General features: G+C 49.9%; 1 protein-coding gene across 4 annotated transcripts in view; it reads left to right on the top strand.

The window, feature by feature from the left end:
* Positions 1 to 23,162, top strand: part of SPSB4 (splA/ryanodine receptor domain and SOCS box containing 4) — a 72,579-nt gene that overhangs the window by 2,427 nt on the left and 46,990 nt on the right. The window contains exon 2 of one of the 4 annotated variants that reach the window (XM_017862808.1): positions 3,109 to 3,286. The exons of the other annotated variants lie outside the window; for them this stretch is intronic. Within the exon in view, the coding sequence (XP_017718297.1) occupies positions 3,109 to 3,134 (26 nt within the window). The 3' untranslated portion in view covers positions 3,135 to 3,286. Of the gene's footprint in view, positions 1 to 3,108; positions 3,287 to 23,162 lie in introns of those variants that run through there. 4 annotated transcript variants of the gene reach the window in all.

Genomic DNA, 23,162 nt, shown 5'->3' with positions numbered 1-23,162 from the left:
GTGAGAAAACCAACAGAAACAACAAATAATCTTTATTTAATGGAATTGGAAAATTTATTTGCTGGAATTAATCACTGGACTAGAAGAGTGGCCTTGGTGTACCAAGGCTCTGGAGTCTGATGTGACTTATTTCCAAGTGCTCAGTGGTTTTGTGTCTTTGGTGAGTCACTCTTACTCCTTAAGACTCATTTTACTCACCTGTAAAATGGGATAGTATCAGGTCCCCTTTTTGCTGCTGTAAGCTCTTGTGTGGTAGCACCAATAATATGGTAGCTGAGATTTAAGGCCTGACATTGACACCCAGTGGGAGCTATCAGAGCCAACAGTTATACTCCTGTTGTAGGCTTCCTCTTGGCTATTAATTCACACTTGGGTTTTACTGGTTGCCTGGTTTTCAGGTACAAAGCCAAGGTGCTAACAGGGTTCCAGCCCGTGGGGCTATGCATATTGGGATCAGGAACAAGGACCTACCTCAGGGAGGTTGGGTGGGGAAGGGCAGTTGTGTTTGGGGTATTTTAAGCTTACGGGTCCTTCAGGTGGTTGAAAAAGTTTGGTGGAACTAAAATGTGAAGTGTTCTATCCTCTTCCTTACTGGCAGTGATTTTTCAGGTTGGCTGAATCTGGAATATTGAATCTAGGAGGCAAGAGAGGCCAGATGTCATGGAATGCAAGCCTGGGGCATCTTCCATTCAGTGATAGGGTTGGCTTATCTGCTATGGCACGAGTGTGTTCTCTAGATAGGGGTAATGTTCTCTATCTCAGACAGGGGTGTGATTGCAGAAAAGGGAAGCTCAGCTTCTCTGGTTTTGAAAGGTCTATTCATGGCCAGCCTGGGACAATCTCCAGAGTGGGCCATAGGAGAAGCTGCAGTGGAGTCTCACAGGGATAGTTGGGAAGGGACTGTGTGATGCCTATAGCCTGTGTCGTGGGCTGAAGTCTACCATGAATCCCTGGGTTTGGGACTACTTTGGCTCTAGCGAGTCCCTGAGCAGGGAAGGTGACCCAAGGTGGATTCTGTGGATGGAAAGGATTCTGAGTTAACATCGGTTGTGGACATGGTGGCAGGTCCCCAAGCTCAGACTTGATGGGGGTGTGAGGGACCAGAGTCAAAGACATGCTTGGAAGCAAAAGGCAGGCCAGCTCTCTGGGGTTGCTTCCCCACAGGATCATAGGACGAGAGAACTCTGCCCGGGGCCCCTCACAGAGCCAGGTCAGACCCGGGCCCCAGCACTCAACAAATGGCTGTTGGCGATTGCCTCCTTTTTCTGAACCTCAGTGTTCTCCTTTGAAAAAGGATGAGGATGATAAAGCTCACCGGCACAGAGCAAACACATAGCAATTGGTGCCCCTGCGTTGATGAACTAGGTGAGCTGAGGCAAATTCTGGGGTTCATCTGTGGCTTAAAGCAAAAAGGCCTTAATAGAGGCTTTTCCTCTGACATGATGAAAGTAAGGTAATGGATATCACTTTCTCAATTTTTGAATTTTTATTACGGTAAAAGCAAGACTTAGAAAGGGCTCACTACATTTAACTGTGGAAGCGTGTATTTGTTGAGGGCAAGAACTCCTGGAGGTGTGATTTCCTATTGCAAATGCATAACATTGTCAAACCTTCTGCAAGTGGAATTGTTTTGCTACACTGTGAGTGAAATGGCTTAGCATCTCAAAGCTAACTACAAAGAGCTGCAGGATGCACAGGGGCCCTGCCATTTAAGTGAACTGAGAAGCATGGAGCTGAGGCCAGGCAAATGGAGAAGCTGTCCCAGGTTGTCCAGAGCACAAATAATAATAGCAATAACAGCAACAACTAATACTTATGTAGTATTTAGTCTTAGTGGGTAAGGGGGGTAGTATTCTAAACACTTTACAATTTCTTTCCTTTTTTTTTTTTTTTTTGGTTTTGTTTGTTTTTTAGAGACAGAATCTCACCCTGTCACCCAGGCTGGAGTGCAGTGGTGCAATCATAGCTCACTGTAAACTGTAACCTCTCACTCCTGGGCTCAAATGATCCTCCCCTCAGCCTCCTGAGTAGCTGGGACTACAAGGATATGCCACCACTCCTGGCATATATATAAATATGAATGAAACTGGCTCAGGACGTAATGGCTAATTTAATTTTTTTTTTTTTTTTTTGTAGAGACAATGCTCTCACTATGTTACCCAGGCCAGTCTTGAATTCCTGGCCTCAAGCAATCCTTCCACCTCTGCCTCCCAAAGCACTGGGATTACAGGCATGAGACACCTCACCCAGCCATTTTGCAAATTTTAATTCATTTAATTTTTGTAATGACTCTTTGCACTGGTACTATCTATATTATCATTTTCAGTGTGTGATGAAGAAACTGAGGCACAGAGAGCTTGAGTAAGTTACTGAAGGGGACACTATGAGTAACTGAGAGCCTGGATTCAAATGGAGGCACACACGGGCACCTTGTGGAGACATTTACCCTCAAGGCAGGGAGAGAATGCGCAGGAGCATCTACTCCATCTGGCTGGTGACTGTGCAGCCCAGGGCCAGGCCTTGCCTTTAGCAGTGAGTTTGGGCGAGTCCCAGAAATGCTGTCCCTGTCATTTTTCCTCCTCTGACTGGCTTTACCTCCAGCCCTCAAAGCTCTTGGCTCAGCAGGGAACTCTGCAGGGTGTTCTGTTATATAAAGGCATCCTCAGCAGTGGCCATGGATCAGGCATTCTTGATCACTAACAGGGGAATGTCACTGTAAATGTCTCAACTACTGTGAGGTGTGGGCCCCTGGGGTGGGCCAGGCCTTTGGAATCTGCTCTGGGCTACTTTCTGGAATTGCTCCATGGCTCCCCAGCTCCTCTCTCCACATGCTGGCGGCGGGAGGGCTGACAGAATGGCTCTGTCTCACATCTCAGAGTTCCTGAGTGGCGAGTGGTGTGTGAGTGACACAGGAAGCGGAGGGGAGTCTCAGACAGAGACAAGCGGCCTTGGGGTCCCAGGCAGCTTTGATTTGGGGGTATTGATGACACTTTTGTTGGCTCCCATCCATGTTCTGTACCCTGGGCTTACGGTTTTACTCATATATTTTTTTCTTTTCATCGCAATAAGCCATGAGGCAATGTGACTGTTATTATCCCCATTTTATAGATGAGGAAAATGTCTTGGAAAGGTAACGAATTTGCCAACGCCACACAGCTAGCAGATGACACAGCTGTGCTTATACCCAGCTCTGCCTCCTATGCCTGGGCCAACCTGCCCAAGCCTGCCTACCGCTGAGCGTGGCCTGACCCCACAGAGTGGACGCCAGTGTCAGGGCTGACTTTCACAGGAGGAGCGTGGAAATCCAGGTATCTTGGGCCTAACTGGCTGAGAGGGCTTTCCCCCTGCACGGAGCCAAGGAAGCTGTATTTCCAGACGTCTTTCCTAGATGGTTTAATTGATCTGCCAACAAGTATTTATTGGCTCAATGGCTGAGCAAAGGAGGCTGGCAGCTAGCCAAGGCTTCTGGTATTGATGAAGGCCAGAGAGAGTTTACTCTCCCGATGACTACAAGGACACCATCTCCTTGCCAGAGCTGCACTCCAGACCTTCTCGCTAGACTCCCGTGCATCTCACGGGGTAGTCTGGTCCTCCTAACCTCCGGGACATCTGGACTTGGCTCCTCTGGGCCTGGTCGCCCCTTTGCCCCCATCCCTTATCAATCTGTCCTGACTCCAGCTCACCCCCAGGCCTCAGCTGAGGACTCTGTCTTTGCACCAGGAGTTTAGCGCTGACTTCTCCTACATCTGCAGGGTTCACTCATTTTTCCACCCATGCATAGACCTTCTTTCCCCAAGTGGTTATGAAGTTCCTCAGGGCAGGGATGGAGACCCAGGAGGCATGCATGGTGAACTGGGAAGATTAAGGTTGTCATATGTGCCTATTTACTTGATATCGCTTGGATATTTGTTTCTTCCAAATCTTGTGTTGAAATGAGATCCCCCATGTTGGAGGTGAGGGTTCGTGGGAGGTGACTGGGCCATGGGGGCAGATCTATCATGAATGGCTTGGCGCCCTCCTCATGGTAATGAGTGAGTTCTCACTATTAGTTCATGTGAGAACTGGTTGTTTAAAAGAGCCTGGCATCTCTCTTCCTCCCTCTCTTATCATGTGACACACCTACTTTCCCTTTGCCTTTCGTCATGAGTAAAAGCTTCCTGAGGCCCTCAGCAGAGCCGTGCCATGTTTGTCCAACCTGCAGAGCGCTGAGCCAAATAAACCTCGTTTCTTTATAAATTACCCAGCCTCAGATATTTGTTTATAGTGACACAAGACAGACTAAAACATTGCTCTTGAAAGGAAAGCTGTACATGTGGCAACAGATTTGAATACTACCAAAGGGTATATGGTGAAGTAACCCCTCCTCTGTAGCCCGGCCCCCGTCCCCTCCTGCTGGCAGCCACTATTAGCAGTTTCTTGTCTTTCCAGAGATATTTGTGACAGATAATTTTTAGATCATACTGAAAACATTCCCCTATATCTTGTTTTCTCCCTTCAATGGACCTTGGCAGTTATCTAATATCAGTTAATGCAGAGCTGCTTCATTCTTTCTTAACAGTCGCATGGGGCCATGATATAGTTGTGTTAAAATCTAATTATTCAGATCCCCATATTTGGACATTTAGGCAGTTTCCAATCTTTGAACATAAACTTTTGATCCCAATTGAAATTTCCTTTGTGCCCTCTCTGGCTAATTAACATCCCCAAGTCTCAGTTTTCCCATCTGTGCAGTGCGAATAATTATATGTACCTTGCAGAGTTGCTGTATTAGAAGTGAGGCAGAAATGAAACATGGTCCAGCACGTGGCTCTCAGTAGGTTAATATTGATATGCGTATCCTGAATTTCTGATTGCGGTGCTGAGCTCACCTTGCACACCTGATGAAGGCTCATGAATGACTTTGTTTCTAGTTTAAAATACAGTAGAATCACATTAATTTTTTTCTCTTTTTAAAATTTATTAATTTGATATTAAGGAGGCTTCAGACACATTGTTGGATTAAGATTATTTGAGGTGTCTAATTCAGCCGGTCCTCACATAGTGTATAGTCAACATAAGACACCTAGCCCTTTACTTCACAGAATAGGCCCATAATGTGTGTGTTTTGCTTTTCTGTTATTGCTGCTGCTGCTAATGCTGAAAGTGGTGGCTCTCTGCTGTGGCAACTGCATCTTGGCCTTTTCAACCACCCTATAGCACCCTTGCAACAGAGTACATAGTACGTGCTCAGTAAATGCATATTAATGTCCTGGCCTCCCACCACCTGAATAAGCTTTTCTTTCCTCTGCCACAGGGGGACTTGAGTCACAGTTGGCTGGAGCAGAGGGGCTGGCTATGAGCTGTCCCCCTCAACTTGAAGCCTGGCCCCTGAGTGACCCTTTTCCCACCTCTCATTGTGTCCTGTGTACAGCACATCTGTCCCCGCACACAGGCCAGGTGTGTTAATTCAGGATCCTGACATTCAGAAACTGCCCCCTCCCCTTCGTTTGAAAGGAACAGTCTCCCATTTGAGAAAAGGCCTCGATCAGATGCTGTGGCCCTTCTTTGAAGGAGGTTTTCACATTAACATAGTCGTAATTAGGTTCATGGAAGTCTGGCTTGCAGAAAGGTGGCTTGAAATGCAGGTGACAGCATTTGAAATGAGGCTTAATCAGGACAAGCATCACTGTGGGCCGCAGCATGGTCTTGTGGGAAGCGCAGGGTTCAGGGGTCTTCCAGCACTGGCTTGGCTTCTAATTAGCTGTGACCCTGAACAAGTCATTTCACGCCCAAGCCTTCACTTTCTCATCTGAAAAATAGAAACTTACTTTGTCACGAGGTGTCAGGATCATGGATTACTATATAGAAAGTGACTGATCTAGTGCCTAGAACATAGCTACTGAAAAAGCGGTAGGTTTAAAAATGGCGAATTATGACTATTACTGCTCTCGTAAATTGGTAAAATTACTGTTATTAAATATAGAAATGATTCTGGTTATTAAATTTTGGTCCACACCGTGAAACTGAAGGATTTTACATGAGGGAATTTGTGACGGTTTGGACAGTCTTGGTCTTGTTTCTAAGATACATGATGGAAATGCCACCTGAGGCTCAGAGGCCCTTGTGAGTTTGTTGCAAATGAACTAGGAGTGTTTAGCCTTCCCTGTGAGCGGTTTCAAATGTTTCTGGCTGCATGTCTTATTCAAGCGGTTCTCTACAAGGCCGCAGCTTCCAGTGGTGACTTGCCTGGTGGACATGTGTTCACGAGGATACCCAAACAAGCAGCACCTTCACCAGCTGTGTGCAGTCAGACATTCAGCAGGGATGAGCTGCCAAGGTGGCGGCCCTGAGGGCCAGCATCCACCTCTACAAAAACAGTGACTTGGTCTAGTTGTGGGCTGGCCATTATTGAACCTTTGGGAATAAGGGAAGGGGAAGAGGTAAAGGGTCTCACCTTTTCAGGCCCTGGCAGAAGGGTGAAGGCAAGGCCCCAGACACAGGGATAGAAGAGATGATATCTGGCAGCCAATGCAAGACCCACATTTTACAGGTAGGAGCTGACGGGACCAGAGAGCTGGGAGGCTTTGCCCAAGGTTACCTGCCACTTAATGGCAGAACCTGAACTAAAACCCAGGCCTTCAATCCCCCTTGAAAATGTTCCCCGTCAGAAACAAGGGAGTGAGAATTCAATGCCGTTTATGAGTCTGTATTGAAAAACACAGCTGTGGGAGGATGTAGGTGCTTAGGAGGAGAGTGATTAGGGCCGGGGATGACGCTGACGGGTCGGAGGGACTTTCGGAGGGGAGGCCTTGGAGCCTGGGCAGAGTTTAGACCGGCGTCTCCCCACAACACACACAGATGAAGATCCTCCATGGCTTCTCAGTGCCTCCTGCATGTCAGAGACCCTGCCCTGGCCGCCGCTCAGACCATACAACCAGGGGGTTAGCACAGTCACAGATACCCAGGTAAGAACTGGTCTGTCTGTTTAGTACCTGCGTGACCTAGGCATATGTTTCCTAACTTTGCAGTTCCTCGGTATCCTCACCTGTAAAGTGGATATAGTGATGGTACTTACCAGTAGAGTTGTCAGCAATGCTGCTCAAACCTCAGTGTGCATTCAAGCCACCTGGTGACCTTATTATGCCGATTCTGACTTAGTAGGACTGGGTCGGGCCCAAGATTCTGCATCTCTAACAAGCTCCTGGATGATGCTGATGAAGAGTGTGACACAGAGCAAGGGCCCCCAATCACAGCTTGTCCCCATGCCCCACCATCCACTCGTCTACCCCCATGCTGAATGATCCTGCAGCCCAGCTAAAATGCATATTCCAGCCAGGCGTTGTGGCTCACGCTTGTAATACCAGCACTTTGGGAGGCAGAGGCAGGTGGATCACTTGAGGTCAGGAGTTCGAGACCACCCTGGCCAACACGATGAAACCCTGTCTCTACTAAAAATGCAAAAACAAACAAACAAAAAATAGCCAGGTGTGGTGGGACATGCCTGTAATCCCAGCTACTTGGGAGGCTGAGGCACAAGAATCATTTGAACCCAAAGGTGGAGGTTGCAGTGAGCCAAGATCGAGCTGCTGCACTCCAGCCCAGGCAAGAGAATGAAACTGTCTCAATAAAAATAAATAAGATAAAATAAAATGCATATTCCTCTGTGCGTTGGTCTGCGTTGCCCTCTTTGTTGGAAATGGCCCACTTCCCTGATGCCAGCTCAGCCTGGGGTTGCCGAGCCTGGCTCTGCCCTCATCCTTGCCACCTGGCTGACTCCAGGCCAGTCTCAGGCCTTCCTTTGCCCTGCTCCTGACAAGGCAGCTATGCCTTCTGCATTTCCTCCTTTTCACATCTGGCCTCACTTCCCTCCCCAGCTACCAAGTGACTCCATTTATGTGCTCTGGAACCCAAATTCTTATAGTTGCCAATGCAGTGTACACAAGTAAATCCACACTCTTATCCATGAATGTTCCTGTGAGGGTGACTTTGTTTGGCAAGGGATTACTGCAAATGGAAACAGCTCTTTGTTAAACAGTCATTGATTGAGCACTCACAAAAGGCCAGACACTGCCCAGCTCCACCGCCCCACACAAAGGCTCATCAGCATCCTATGCGGGGTAGCTCATTTAATCCGCATGGGTGAGAAGAAGTGCGGTTATCACAGTTTGCACGTGTGGAGATTGGGCCTGCGGGAGATGAAGAGCCAGCACTTGCTTGGGAGGTATCTGTCCCGAACTTGAATCCGGGCCTACTCTAGCGCCCACACCTGTAACTTCTGTGCTACTCAGGGTCACTTTGAGTCTTCAGTGGTTTTGCAGGTGGTCCCAGGCCTTGGATTGACTGTGCTTAGCAAGAGTTTGCTGAAGCCAGCATTGGCAGCCCCCGGTATCACAGCGCTTAGATACCCTTAAATACAGTACAGCAAACTGCATTCACTCTGAACTCTTCTGACTTGCTGATGATTCTGAGTGGGTGGTGCTGGGAAAGCATTGAATAGAGGAAGCAAATTTGCCGGGGTGGGGGTGGGGTGTAAGTGAGCGGGGAGAGCCAACTGCCTGCCAGGCTGGCGGCAGCCTTCATTTACAGGGTCGGGAGCCAGCTGATTTGGCCAGTCTCGTCCTTTGGTTAAGGCAAGGGGGCGGTTAGCGTGAGTTACGGCCTCGCCCAGACACTAATAAGGCTGCTTGTCTGAGGCCTTCCATAATTCAAGCAAAGGCTGTGCCGCTTAATGGCCCGTCTTTGTCAGATCTTCCAGGACTCAGTGCCTCCTTAATGATTTATTTGCTTGGGATGAAATTAAGCTGAGACAGCGTGAGCTTGGAAAATACTGCCGTGCAGGCTCTCCCCGGTTCTTCATCCTTCACAGCGGCTGCTTTCTATAAATAGAGCTGTGAGTTCTGTTTCGTGACCCGCCTGCTGGGAGCCCCAGTGGGCACCTGGTGTCCCCCATCCCTCCTGTCTCCCACGCCCATGATCTCACTAGTGAGCAGCAGGGGGCTGGAACTGCCAGCAAAGACCTTGTCATCGCCCCAGCTTTGAAGTCATTTAAGTAGATGCTTCTGAGTCAATCCAGGGAGCCAGAGCTGACTTCCAGATCTTGCCCTCTTTGTTGATGTTTCTCCCTCAAAATGCAATTCATGAGGAGGTCCCAGGGTGAGAGCACGTTTGCTTCTGGCATGTTCTGGGGTAGAGGACAGTTCTCTGCCTGATGTTTGAGCCTCACGAGGAGGAGCATGGGAGATCCCGTTCATCTCCTAAGGGTGAGGGGTCACCCTTCTGGAGTGAGAGGCCAGGGGTCACAACTGAGGGCCACTCACAGTGCTTATGCAGAGGCCAGGCCAGGTGCCAAGAGTGGGAGTGGGCTGTTTAGTGGGGCCTCCTTTGGAAGCCCAGAACTCACAAATTGCCTCAGGGAAGTGGTGAGAATAAGGCTGCATGTGGATTGTGGGAGGCGGCAGGTGGTCCAGGAATGAGAAAGCCTTTAGGCACCGCATCACTGCATCAACTGCACGTCTGTCCTGGTCTCCCCACCACTCCCAACCTCTCCTCTATCTTTTCTGTTCCCTCATAATTTGAGGTGCCCCTTGGTTTTGGCTCACTGTGGCCCTGGCAATTTTTAATAATGTGCTAGCCGGCATGCTGTGTTCCCAGATCTTGGTTTAAAATCCTGTGAGTGTCTGATGGGCCCAGTGCTTCTCCTCAGGTGCAGGCAGAGGCTCCTACCAGCCCTCTGGTTGGGATGGGCCTAGCTGCTGCGTCTTCAGCTGTGGAAGAGCTTGGCCCTTAGCATACTTGCCTGGACCTCAGCATCCTTCAGGGCATGTGGAAGACACAGATCTCTGCTGTCTCTCACCTACCAAATCAGAAACCCTTGTAGTGGGACTTGGAACGTGTGTGTCACAAGCTTCCCAGTTGACTTGTGCCATCTGTTCCAGCACTGGCCAGAAGTCAGCTGCCTGGAATGCCTGGCTGGAAGGAGAGTATGGGGAGTGCAAGGTCCTTAGGGGCAGGGTATGGTGGAGGGAGCCGTGATGCTCCAGATTCCCAGGGTCGGGGAGCTTGGTCCAGGGCAGAAGCAAGGGTCAGGCTCTCAGTATTGGCTGGAACAAGCTTGGGGGACCTGAAGATCCTTTCCATAGACTCTGCCACCAAGGAAAGGTGTGTTTAGCAGAATTCAGTGGCTTTCCTCTCCAAAGGGAAAATGTGTCCGTGCAACCTAAGTACCAGTGGTAGGTGCTCTGAGTTGAAAAAGCAGCTTCATTTCACTGTTTCTTGCTGGGGCCTCCTGAAGGGCCTCTGGGTTAAGCGCCAGTGCATGGAAGCACTCTGCCAAAAGCCAGGCCCTCTGCTGCAGTTCCAGGAGGTGCGGTGCTCTCATGTGTGCCACTTCTGCACCCTCAAGATTGTGCAGTACAGTCTCAAGTCCTCCCAGTCACTGCCCCTCTCCCGACAGCAGGGGGCTGTCCTATTTGTCCTGACATGTAGTGGGTTCTGTGTATGTTTGTTAAATGAGTTGCTGCATCACTCAGATGCCACACGGTGGGATGAAAAGCACATTTGGTTGGCAGCAGAGGCAGGGAAAGAGTGCCTGCTTCCCACAGCATCCCACAAAACAGAAAGAGTATAGACAAGCTTCTCACTGAAATTTTGGAGAAGGGAATCCTGAGAAATTTCCAATTAACTACTAATAGTAAATTGAAATTCATTGCACCCTGCCCATAGCTACTTAATTTGATATGAGTGTAAAGAAGCCATTGCTGTTTCCTCAATCACATGCAGTCCTGCTAGATCAATCAGCCGAGCCTCATGGGGAGGGCAGTGACACCCGGTCATCTGTCCCTGCACTGGTGTTTGTGAAGGGCCTGTGGTGTGCTGACCCTCAGCCGGGAGCCAGGCAGCAGTAGTGGGCATGTCAGGTCCAGTTTCTACTCTCTTGGAGGAAACAGAAAAAAACAAGAATAAATGCTTATGAAAATTCATAAACGCTTATGAAAATCCAGATACAGAACAAAGTTGGAGAATATGATAAGGGAGGGAGGTCAGCTGCTGCAGTGGCCCCCTTTGAGGGAGGGGCATTTGAGTGAGACCTAAATGATGGGGCGGAGGGAGCCATGTGAAGATCTAGGGGAAGAGCGAGTCAGTGGGGACCAACAGGCAAGCCTGTGGCTGGCCAGGCTGGGGATCATGGAGGGTAGAGTGGGGGTGGTGAGGCTCAGGGGTCAGCAGCAGGGAGACACCAGCATGTCTTTTTATCCTTCAGACTCCAGTCATTCCACTACTTTCTAAAAAGTTATACACAATCTCATTTGAAAGAAGCAATTCTTACTACCAGTGTCTTTTGCACTGGGACAGGTCTCCCCTGGTGCCGCAAAATGGTGCGTTGTTGGAATTTTGGTCAGGGTGGCCTTTGGTTGAAGTGGATATGGCCATTCGCATTTTACAGACAAGTTGATTGAGGCCCAGGGTTGCTCCATGAGTGGTAGAGCTGATTTGAACCCCCATCTTGTGCTTTTCCATCTTGCCACTGCTCCAGAAACTGAATTCTAGGCTTTTTAAGAAAGTGTAGAGTTCCCTGGGTCTACTAAGAACCATCTGGCAGTCCAGCCATAAAAAGGAGCCTCTGTAAAGCAGTGAACTCAGTGTGAGCCTCAGTAAGTCTCAGCTCTGGCCTGTTGTGGGGCAGGGCATTTGTGTTTCAGTCTTCTCTACCTGGAGCAAGCGAGTGACCCAGGGCTTGGAGCCCATCCCGACCTCTGTAGCTGTGACATAGGTCCCCCGCCTTGTCCGTCATGCTGCAACCTCTTCACATTCTTGGCTGGACCCTGGGAAGGCAGCACCAGGGCAGGGCTCTGCTTGGGTGAGCTCTGCCTTCCCCTTCTGTCACCTGGGATGGTGGAGCTCAAGCTGGCCTGGGCACTTGTCACTGCCAGGCTGGGCAAGCCACCCTGGAGAGAAGTGGCGAACTGAGGGCTTGTATTTCCTTTTTGGCTGACACGGGCAACCTTCCTTGGATATTTAAGATGTTCTGCCAGAGTGGACTGTTCAGATATGTGAAAGTTAAAAAAGCATACTCAACCTGAACTGAGTTGACGTACTCAGAGTCTGGTGTGGGATTATAAAAGAGGCAGGAGGCAGACAGGTCCTGGAAAGAGCATTTGTCTGGGAGTCAGGAAACCTGGCCCTGCGGGCTCCAGCTTGCCCACTAGCCCTGTGACCTCGGGGAAGTCAGATCCTCTCTTTGTGCCTCAGTTTCTCCATTGCAAAGAGGGGACTGGATAAGATGACCTCAAGTGGTCTCCATCATCCTGCAGTCTCTGAGATTGAGGGACTGCACATCTTGATTTTTTGGTTGACAAACACTACACTGTGGTGCTACATCAGCTCCACATCTGCCCTATCCAGTGTGGGAGCCACTAGCCCTAACCATATGTGGCCATTTCATTCAAATTAAATAAAGTTAAATGTTCAGTTACTTGGTTGTGCCAGCCACATCCGAATGCTCCACAGATACTCACAGCTGGTGGCTGCCCTACTGGATGAGCCCATGTAAACCATTCCCACCGCAGCTCAAAGTTCTAGCGGATGGGGCTGCTTTAGAGCCATTGGAGAGGGCTGGGAAACCCCAGAGAGAGAGAGCACAGGCCTCTGTTTCTGCCATGGGACTTCTTCTGGGCCAGTGGTCAGCAGAGTGGCTGCAGGGCCCAAGGAGCGAGTTCAAGTGGGGGCGGGTGTAGCAGAAAGATTTAGCCCAGATACCGGCCAATGAGTGTCAGGCTGCAGGACCAGAAAACCTTAGGAGAATGTCAAAGGTCCTGGGTGTTGGGGGGTGGCCACTGACAGGAGGTATGCCAGGAATGCTGAGGAGGGCCTGGGGGACAGCAGGGGCCAGGAGCTCTGCGGGGGGAGGGGCGCTGTGCAGAACACAGTGGCAGTTCTGCAGCAGGCCTCTTGCTAACTCTGTGTCCTTGGGGACGTCCCTGAGCCTGCTGAGCCTCCATTTCTTTGTGGGTGAAATGGGAAAAATAAGAAAGAGGGCTATTGTGGAGACGAAATAAAGCAAAACCGGTGAAAGCCCTTTGTAAATGGCAAAGGCCTGGACGGTGTTAGGGGCTACTTCATATGGCACTATTATTTATCTCAGCTTGTAATAAAGCTGGTTTTGCCTGCAGCTCTCCCTGCTACAGTAATCCTAGGCCGTCCTCAGTTATGATTTTAAGGTTCTGGGGTGTCCATCCTTTCTTTCTGATGGGACTCTAGGCCGTTTAGAGAAGGAGGCCAGCCATGTGCCTCTTGCATCCCCGACAGCCATGAACAGCGCTGGTGGCCGCTGCGTGGGGAGCCCACGTCTTTCTCTTTTCCTCCTCACCTGGTAGGCTTTCACCAGGCCATATTCCTGCCCCGAGAGTTGTTGAACACGTTCCTTGTCCCGGACACATGTGTGTATCTGGCTGGGTCTGGTTGTCATTTGCTGAACCCATGGCCCATCATGAGCTCTGACCCCAGCCCCACCATGTGAAAACAATTCAGGGGCAGAGGTCAAAGGCCAGAGCTGGGCTTTGCCAGGTCTCCCAGGGAGTGCGCCTGGCGGGAAATAGCCCAGTGCCAGGCTGCATCAGGCGCCCCCCCCCCCCCACCAGGCTGGGCCAGGCTCTCATCCGCATCCATGGTTGGGAGGTGGCATTTCCAGCTGACTTATTGATGATGGATTGTCTGCTGCACTCTAGCCCTGAGTGGGTTCATTGCTCAGATCTGGCTTTGGCTTTTCATGAGGTCCACACCACAGACATGCAGAACATAGAGAGGAGCTTGAACCCTGCCAGATAAACTTTTTCTGTCACAGAACTGCTGTGCTTCCCAACAATATTGGCGGTGAAGAAAAGCCAAAGTAACCATTTGATGATTATCTCCTTGCCCCAACCCAGGTGCTATCTATCTGTCTATCTATCTATCTATCTATCTATCATCTATCTATATCTATCTATCTATCTATCTATCTATCTATCTATCTATCTATCCATCTTTCCATTAAATCCTTTTAGCCCCATGTGGGGAGTGTTAATAATATCCCCATTTCACAGATGGGGAAACTGAGGCTGTGAGAGGCTGAAAGGTCTCAGGGCTGGAACTAGAATTTGGACTCTAGTCTGCCTGATTTCAGGCTCAAAGCCTCCCTTTCAGAATGTCCTGAGGGCTCCTTTCTTCCCCTGCTGTCTTCACTCTGACCATGATGAGCTGCACCAGGCTTTCTAAGTATCTGAAACGCTGTACGCCATCCCTGCTTTCTTTGTTTGGCCTCAGCGTGGTGATCTGGGCTTCCTCAGATTTGGGTTTAAGGCCAGGTTTTGGTGAGCTATGTGACCTGCATCCACCACGGACCTCCCCAGACCATGATGAGCTGCACCAGGCTTTCTAAGTATCTGAAACGCTCTACGCCGTCTCTGCATTCTGTGTTTGGCCTCAACATGGCGATCTGGGCTTCCTTAGATTTGGGTTTAAGGCCAGGTTTTGCTGAGCTGTGTGACCTGTGTCCACCACAGACCCCCCAGGTGCCCTCACAGAGTGGGGGTGCCTGGCTGGCTTATTTGATGGAGGAGATGGAGGGCTGGAGTGCCATGTGCATGGCTTCCCCGGCTGGTTTGGAGGGCCCATGGGGACTGTGTACTGTGACTTTTCCAAGGAGACTATCACTGTTGTCTCCACACTGCCACACCCCACCCTCCGTAGAGCCCTGGGTGGTGCCCCTCATGGTCCCAGGGCATGTCCAGCAGAAGATATGAGAAAGGCCCCAACCCCACTTGGGGCTTAGGTCTGCCGCTTTCTCTGGGCAGGGCCGGGGAGATGACCCTTGTGTGTGGCACCCAGCACCACAGCCTGCTTCTCCACCTCCCCCAGCAGAGGAGTGCGACCTCCCAGCCCTCAGTGCAGCCTCCACATCCCCTGGCAGGCAAGTCTCTGCCTCCACGCTTCCGCTTGTGCTGTGCTCCCTGCTTGATGCCAGCCCACTTCTCCACCTGTCTAAAGCTATCCTTTCTGAAGGCTCCGAGCAAGGCCACCTTGGTTTTTAAAGTCCTCTTTAACGACCTTAGTCCATATTGCCCACTCTGTTCTGTGCTGCTGGAGCACATTTGCGGTGGTGAAGGGGGTCTGCGGGGTCTTTATAAGGCACGGCCCCCTTCTTAGTGAGCAATTCTCACAAGCCTTTCTCTGAGACTCCTCGTTTGACTCTGGCCCCTGCTTACCTCCCTCTCCTCTGAATTCCAGAACCCTCTGGAAGCCCTGCAGGGTAAAGGGGAAAGACTCTGCAGTTGGGCAGAAAGCCTGGGTTTGACTCCCAGCTCTGCCACTGCAGGCTGTGGGACTCTGCTCTTTGGCGTCATCATCTGCAGAAAGTGGTTAATAATGGCAGAGAGAGGTGGATGAGGCCGCAGTGTGGAAAGCCTGGCGTCGCTGGATAGAGCTCATGTGGATTTACTTCCTCTCCGGAGAGTAACAGCATCCAATGCAGACCCAGGGAGACAGTGGGCACACAATAAATACTTCTTGACTTTTTTAATACTTTCTTTTGTGATGTTTCTTTTAAAAGCAGCCTAAGGCACTCTATGGCCTGGAGCAGAAGCACAGGCTTGCTCAGCCTCTGAAGGGGCCTCTAACCGTCCCTCCCCTCCACCTCCCCCACACCCCTCTCCTGGCCTCTCCCTGCCCTCACCCTCATGCCGCCTGGGTGGCTGAACTGGCCTATAAATCAAACGGGTCCCTGGAGACCTTTGACCCAAACCAGATGGCTGTACTATGCCAGCACAGAGTAAGCTTAGCTTCCAACAATGCTTGGCCCCCCTCCCCCTGCCTGCCCTGGGGCTTGGAACTTTTTAGGCAGCTGCCCTGTCAATCACAAACACTTGGTGATCCAGGCAAGGGCAGCAGCTGGGGGCTGTGACCTCCCTAAGACATCAGGGACCATCTTGGAGATATTCCATTAAGCCATAAAAAGATCTCTGGAGGGTCTGTGGTGTCTACTTGTTATGGCACAGGCATTAACCTGGACCAACAGACCAAGCTGGCATTCCCTGTGCCGCTATCTCTCCCTCCTCCTCCAAGAAGCTTTTCTGCACCACGGCAGCTGCCGGAGCTTCTATAGCTCAGAATGTCTGACCCCTCCAGATGCTCATTCATACCTTGTTCATTCTTTCTGCAAACATTTACTGTGCTTCATCTGCCTGGGCCCATGGGGAAGATCAGATGCTGCCCTTGTGCCAGTCAGTCCCAAAGACAGCTATGGATACAGAATTGTAGGAATTGGTGATAGGGGTTGTAATTGAGCAGGAAGGCCAGGGCACTGTGGGAACTCAAGATGGATGCACTGCAGTGTCAGAATCCAGGACAGCTTTCCAGAGAGGAACACTTGAGCTGAGTCTTGAAGGATGAGTTGGCGTTTACCAAATAGATAGGGTGGCAGAAGGGTGCTTCAGACAGAAGGAACAGCATGTGGAAGGAAGGTACAGGCACAGGATGGGAACCAGCTTGATGGATTCAGGGACCTGCAAGCTGGACAGCATGCTGGAAGTACACCTAGGGGAGAAAATGAGGAGTTGGAACTGTATCAGTGAGAATTAGGTCTGCTTGTTTGCAACCAAGAATGCCTAATACTATGGGCTTAAACAAGAATTTCTCTCTCATGGAAGAGAAATCTGGAAGCAGGCAGTGCAAGGATGTTGTGGCGCTCCATGATCACTGCCCCTGGCTCCTTCTGCCTGCTGCCCCACCTTCCTACCTTGTGGCTTCCATTCCCATAGGTACCTCATTGACCAGAATGGCTGCTAGAGCTTCAGCCATTGCACCCACATTCCAGGCAGCAGCATGGAAGAGCTAAAGGAGGGCACATGACTCATCTTTTAAAATATTTTTCTGAAATGCCTTACTATGCTTCTGTGCACAGCCCAATGGCCAGAACATTATCACATGACCACTTTTAGTGCAAGGAAGCTGAGAGATACAGTTCTGATCAGTAGGTGCTGCCTAGAGCACTGTTCTGCAAAGGATTCTGCAGCTCACTCTTACTTCTGTGGGAAAGAACACTGTGATCAATTAATGATGCCTCCCTTTGGTGTGGGTGTGAAGCCAATAGCATGTGTCTTGCTGGTCTTCTGCCAGAAGGTCCTCTCCCTAGGGATTCCCAAGGCTTGGTGCAGCTCCTGCAAACAGAGCTAGCACATGGCCCGCCATCCCCCAAAGCCCCAAAGCAGAGCAGAATTTAGGTGAAGGGTTTCTTGGTGCTCTTCAGTCTGATTTTATTTCTGATCTGCAGCCTCCTTAAGGCATCCATTGACCTTCAGCAGGGCTTGAGTCTGCAGAATGCTCTGTGTGGTTGGAGCATGAATTAGGAGGAAGAGAAGGAAATATGATGTCACTAATGTAGCTGCAGTCTCATCCCCTGGTGAGAGGTTTTCCAGAATGCAATAATACCGAAAGAATTTGAGGGAAGTTCTGAGCCATTTTATTTTCACACCTGGAAATGCATTGTCTTTTGTTTTAATTTCACTCCTGCTGTGTGTCACAGCCCAGTTTCCTTAGCTGTGAAAGGGGGTAATACTACCTTCCTTGAAGGGTTTTTGAGAGGATCACACAAAATAAAAGAGGGCAAAGCAGGTGAGACACACAGAGGGTAGCAATTAGGTGCAGAGGTTGTGTTCAAACTGTCTGGGTTCCAGTCTTAGCTTTTCTGCTTGCTTGCTGTGTGATCCTGCATCTGTTACTTAACCTCTCTGTGCTTCAGTTTCTTTGCCTGTAAAATGGAGATGATGATAATAGTACCCACCTTATGGGGCTGTTTTGAGGCCTGTACATGTGACATACACATGAACATCTTAAGACCTGGCACACAGTGTGGACTTGTAAGTGGTAATGGCTCTTTGGTCACGATACAGTATTTGGATCCAACAGGTCTGGGTTATGATCCTGAGTAAATTACTCTTCTAAGCCCCAGTTTCTTTTTTTGAAACAAGGATAATATGACTTGCCTTACAGAGTGAGGATTACTGATAGAATAACTTTAAAGTCCTGACACATAGGACATAAGCAATAAGTTAGAACTGTGGTGGAGATTACAAACTAATGAAACCGTGTCCCAGGCTCTGTTATCAGCACTTTATATGTGTCACCTCTTTTACCTCGTAAGGACATTATAGAGGCAGGTGGTGTTAACATTCCTCTTGGGGAAACTGAGGCATAGAGGCTTGCCCAAGGTCGTGTAGCTGGTGAGAAAGGAAGCTGAGAGTTGATTTCCTGGGTCAGCTGACCCAGAGCCTGTGCTATCCTGCTTGGGAACACTGATTCTGCAGAGGAGCAGGCCCTGGGTTTAAGAGCAGAAGGAAGGGGAGAAAGGTGGCCCAGAGCTTCAGGACCAGCTGCCTGGAAGATGACACACACACAGCACAGAGGACTAGGGCTTCTGAGCCTTCACAGTCAGATTTGCATGCAGGACCCTGACCCTTTTTTAGAAGGATGAGCTCTCTGAGCCTATCTTGAGGGGGACTGTCCTCCTGGGGCTGGCGTAGCACGCAGTGTGGACAGCAGTATGGCTGCAGTAGGTTGACAGGCCAGGAGGAGACCTCCAGGAGGCCTGGAGCATGAGACTGCAGAATTTAGACTGCCTGTAGGCAGTGGGAGCTGGGGGACAGGCTGGCAGTGCATGATGAAAGCCATGTGTTAGGATTTTCCTTTAGTAGCGTGGTAGGAAGCACCAGGGGCCCTTGGACAGACAAAACTGAAGAAGGTGGAGGGAGGCAGGCCACATAGGGAGGTAACCCAGGAAGAGGGTCCCAGTATGGGGTAAAATGTCCAGCATATGCTCAGGGAGCCCCCAGTTGTAGGGCCCCAATGACATCAGGCACTGTGGCAGCTGCTTTACATCCATGACCTCATTTGATCCTCAAATAGTCCTGGGAAGTGTGTGTGATGTACCCATTTTCCAGATGAGCAAACAGAGCCTCGGAAGGTCAAATGGCGGCTTGAGGTTGCAAGGCCAGGGAGTGGCAGAGCTGGACCAGAGCCCAGGACTGCATACCAAGCTGCAGAGTCCTGCATTCCCCACGTGCCCGCTAAGGCAAATGCAGGCAGGGGAGAGGAGGAATGGGAGGGGTGATGGCAAGTGTCTCTAGTCGCCTGTGAGGAGTTGCTGCCAGATACGTTCTGGCCTTGTCTGTGGTAGAGGTGGGGAGTGGTGAGATGCTTCTGTACTCCACAACCTTAAATGATAGACTTTTCTTTAGGAAGCGAAAGTTTGGTTGGGCTCAATGAGCAGGAAAATGGAAGTGACCCCGGAGCGGAGATTTAAAGCCCTGTTGGCCACTTAGGCAGCACCGTGTTTAATAGCTGAGACACAACATCAGGGTGATAAATCCGCAGTGTGCTGTGGGGTGGGGAATGGCCCAAGGGGGTCTCCCTGCTCTCTGAGTTCCATCTGGTCCGGAAACTCCTTCCCCCAGGGCTCTCTTGGAAAAGGACCCAGGAGCGGCCCACCCCTTCCCCTGGACTGCAGACGCTGTTAGTGCCGGCTTCAAGGGAAGTTGTTGCCAGCAGTACACAGGGACACAGAAAAGGGCACACAGTTAAATGTACTGCATACATCCGTGCTACAAAAAATAATGCTGGAAGGTATGTTCCAAACAGGCTATTGGCGATTACTTCTAGGTGGCAGGATAAGAGGTGAATTTTCCTGCCTCTTTGTGCTTTTATGTACTTCCAAATCAACACATACAAAAGGATATAATTGTGAAAATTCTAAAGTGCCTGTATCCCCACTTCCTAGCAGACTCTTGGGGTGCCCCCACCACATCCTCTCAGCTCACCTGGTTAGGTACTGCTGTGGACGTCAGTCAGCTTTGCTTTCTCCTGAGCTGCAGGTAGCCACTCAGCCGGATGCAGGCAATGTGCAGGGGAGTTAACACCCTTGGAGACACCCCTCAATGACTCGGAGACAGGAGTCCATGGATAAGTGACCCCACCTCCCCAGCCTCCAGGGCCACGGTTCATCCTACACAGGGGCTCAGAGCATCCTAGCGAATGAGCCCAGGATGCGCACAGTAGTATGCGGCTCATTGACACATTCCCTCTAGTCTTCCTCCCTTCTCTGTCTCGCTTTCTCCCTCTCTCATTTTCATCTCCTGAGATCGTCCCACAGAGCCATCTGCGCCCACATCTTTGTCTCAGGAACCCAAACCAAGGCCCACTATGACCAATTTCTCATAGAGCTCCACAGACATATTCTAGGCATGTATATGCGCATCTGTGTCCATATCCAAACACTGACGTATACACTTTCTTTTTCACAGAGTACAAAAGGGACCACACTGAACTCACCAGTGTGCAACTCACTTCCTTCATGATTCAGTGAAACATTGCAGGAGGAATTTCAGGCCAAGCAGCCCTTCCTGGCAGCCTCAATCCTGCTTAGGGGGTCACCCCCAACCCCCAAGGTTGGGACCAACCCAAGCCAGAGGCTACTGGTCCTTAAGGAAGGGTTTGTGTGACAAGTTTTTGTTCTCTTCAGGTGGACGAGTGTCCAAACACTGGCTGACCTTCCCCACCTGCGCCGGGAGGCCAGGCCAGGACGGGGAATTGCAGCCACAAAGACAGGCCGACACGGTTCCAGCCTGTACATCCAGCAGGAGTAGAACAGTCCAGTAAGGACCCCAGGTGCCCACAGACCTCAGAAAGGAGACACAGGACACAGAGGAGTCAGGGAGTGAAGGGAGGGCTGTGCAGAGGAGGTGACACTCTGAGTCCTGGAATCTGTGTATTTGCCTAGTGAGGTACAGCCTGGAGGAGAAGGAGGGACCTAGCGGGAAGGCAAGGCAGGCCAGGGGCCAGCTTGAGCAAAGGTGGAGGGAGGAGGTGGGTGTGGGGCAGGTAAGACAGTGAGCAGAGGTGGTGTTTCCAACGTCTTAGCCTGTAGTTTTCCTGGATGGCAATGAAGTCTTTTATCACAGACTTTCACAGCCAGGCCTGTGCCGGCAGCCTCAGGGTTGGGAACCAGATGAGATGATGGACACATTTGGACAGAACCTCTTGCCTTATTCTTTGGGGGAATTTGTCAAAAGCCAGTTATCTTTGCAAAACCAATTTTCAGGGATTTCACAGAAATCATTTCACAATGTTTGGGTGTTGACAGCTCTGCCATTAATCAGCTAGGGTGACCTTGGGAAAGTCACTCTAGGTCCTGCTTTGAGAATTGCTCTTTTTGTTGTTCTGAAAGCAGCTGGTGAAAGCTGGCAGGGGGGTGGGGAGGTCCATATACACTTGTCTTGGTTGTTGTTGGCCACTCCCTCCCTCCCCCATCCCTGTGTTCTTGCTCCTGCCTGCCTTCCAGACTGCATATGAATGAAGGGAGATGCTAAGCAGAACAGTTCTTTCCTATCCCCTCCTCTCCCTCTCTTCTCCTGCTTCCCAGATTGGGAGTATATTAATATGTTGGCATTAGCCCAGAATTTAAACTCCCAACTCTACCACCATGTGTCCCTGAGAAAGTCCATTTTTAAATTCACTGCATCTGCGCATATTAATTGAGTACCTACTATGTGCCAAGCACTATTCCAGGCACTGACGATACAAAACAGCAGGGACAAAACAGACAAAAGTCTCTGTCCTCATGAAGCTTATATTTTAGTAGGTGGAGACAGAAAATCAGTCCATACATGAACAGTAAAGTGTTAGTTAACTATAAGTGCTATGGAGAAAAATAAAATATGGAAGGGGCTGGAGTGTGTCAGAGGAGGCTGGGGTTTGCAATTTTAAATAAGACGGTTGAGAAACCCGTGGAGAAAGTGACATTTAAGCAAAAAAAAACTTGAAAGAAGGGAGGGAGTGAGCAATGTGGGTATCTCTGGGGAGGGCTATCCAGGCAGCAGAAACAGCATGTACAAAGGCCCTGTGGCACATGTGTTAGAGCCCAAGAGCGAGGGAGAGAGCAGCAGGGGCTGAGACCAGAGAGAAACGAGGCACAGAGGTTAGCAGATCAAGGATGATGTTTGACTTTTTCTCTGAGTGAGACAGAGAGTCACTACAGACTTTTGAGAAGAGGGGTGGCATGATTTGCCTTAGGTTTTAGAGTGATCACTTTAACTGCAGTCTTGAAAATAGACTGTAGAGGGGCCAGGGCAGAAGTAAGGAGGCCAGCTAGGAAGGAGGCTATTTCAATAAAGGTAAGAGATGCTGGTGGCTTGGATCAGGATGGCAGCAATGAAGATGGTGAGAAGTGGTTGGATGCTGGATTTATTTTGAAAGTGAAGCCAACATAATTTGCTGTAAGGGATAAGAAAAGAGTCAAGGAAAACCCCAAAACTTTGGGCCCAAGCAACTGGAAGGATGAAGGGGCCATTCACCAAGATGGGGAAGACTGTAGGTTGGGGAGTGGCCAGCAGGGGCTCAGGTTTGGACATGCTATGGTTGAGATGCCCATCAGACATCCAAGAGGAGGTTCTGTGTGGACAGAGGTCAAGCATCAAGATTTTTAAAACAGTCACGATGTAGCATGAAATCCCCTGGCGAAGGAGGGTGGCTACTGAAGAAAAGAGGTCCCAGCACCAAGCCCTTGGGCACTGTAATGCTTAGAAACCAAGGTTCAGTTTCTGCTTCTGTAGAATAGGGATAAAAGCCATAACCACCTCATGAGGGTTGTCATGGAGATTAGTGAGACAGTACTTATAATAAAGTGCATAGAGTAAGAGTAACAGAAACATGAGTTTCTATTAATGACAGAAATTATTGTTTCAACGAGCATAATGCTGTCTACTTATGAGTGCTTTTCAACTTTTGAATCTGTTTCCTATTATTTTTGACCAACAAAACTGTCCTGAGCAATAAAGCAAGACATAATTCTTCCCATCTGACAAGTGAGAACCCTGAGTTCAGAGAGTGTAAGGGAAGTGCCCAGATCCCCACCACATGTTGGTGACAGAGCCAGGGCTGTCGTGGAAACCCCAGACTCCTGCTCCTCTGATCTCTCTGCCACAGCCTGTTATTGCTGACAAATGACTTAATTAAAGCAGTGCGGGTGCCGTTTGCCAGCAATAATGTGGATGCTGACTTTGCTCAGGATAGCCCAGTGGCACTGCCCACTACAGGTGGTACCAGGGGCCCAGGTTCATGCTAAAAATGGCCAGAGAACACAGGCTACAACCTACAGAGGT

Source organism: Rhinopithecus bieti, unplaced genomic scaffold (genome assembly GCF_001698545.2).
Source record: "Rhinopithecus bieti isolate Rb0 unplaced genomic scaffold, ASM169854v2 scaffold_2654, whole genome shotgun sequence".
NCBI lineage: Eukaryota > Metazoa > Chordata > Mammalia > Primates > Cercopithecidae > Rhinopithecus > Rhinopithecus bieti.
The sequence above is the reverse complement of the archived record's forward strand: the minus strand, read 5'-3'. Positions and strand labels throughout refer to the sequence as shown.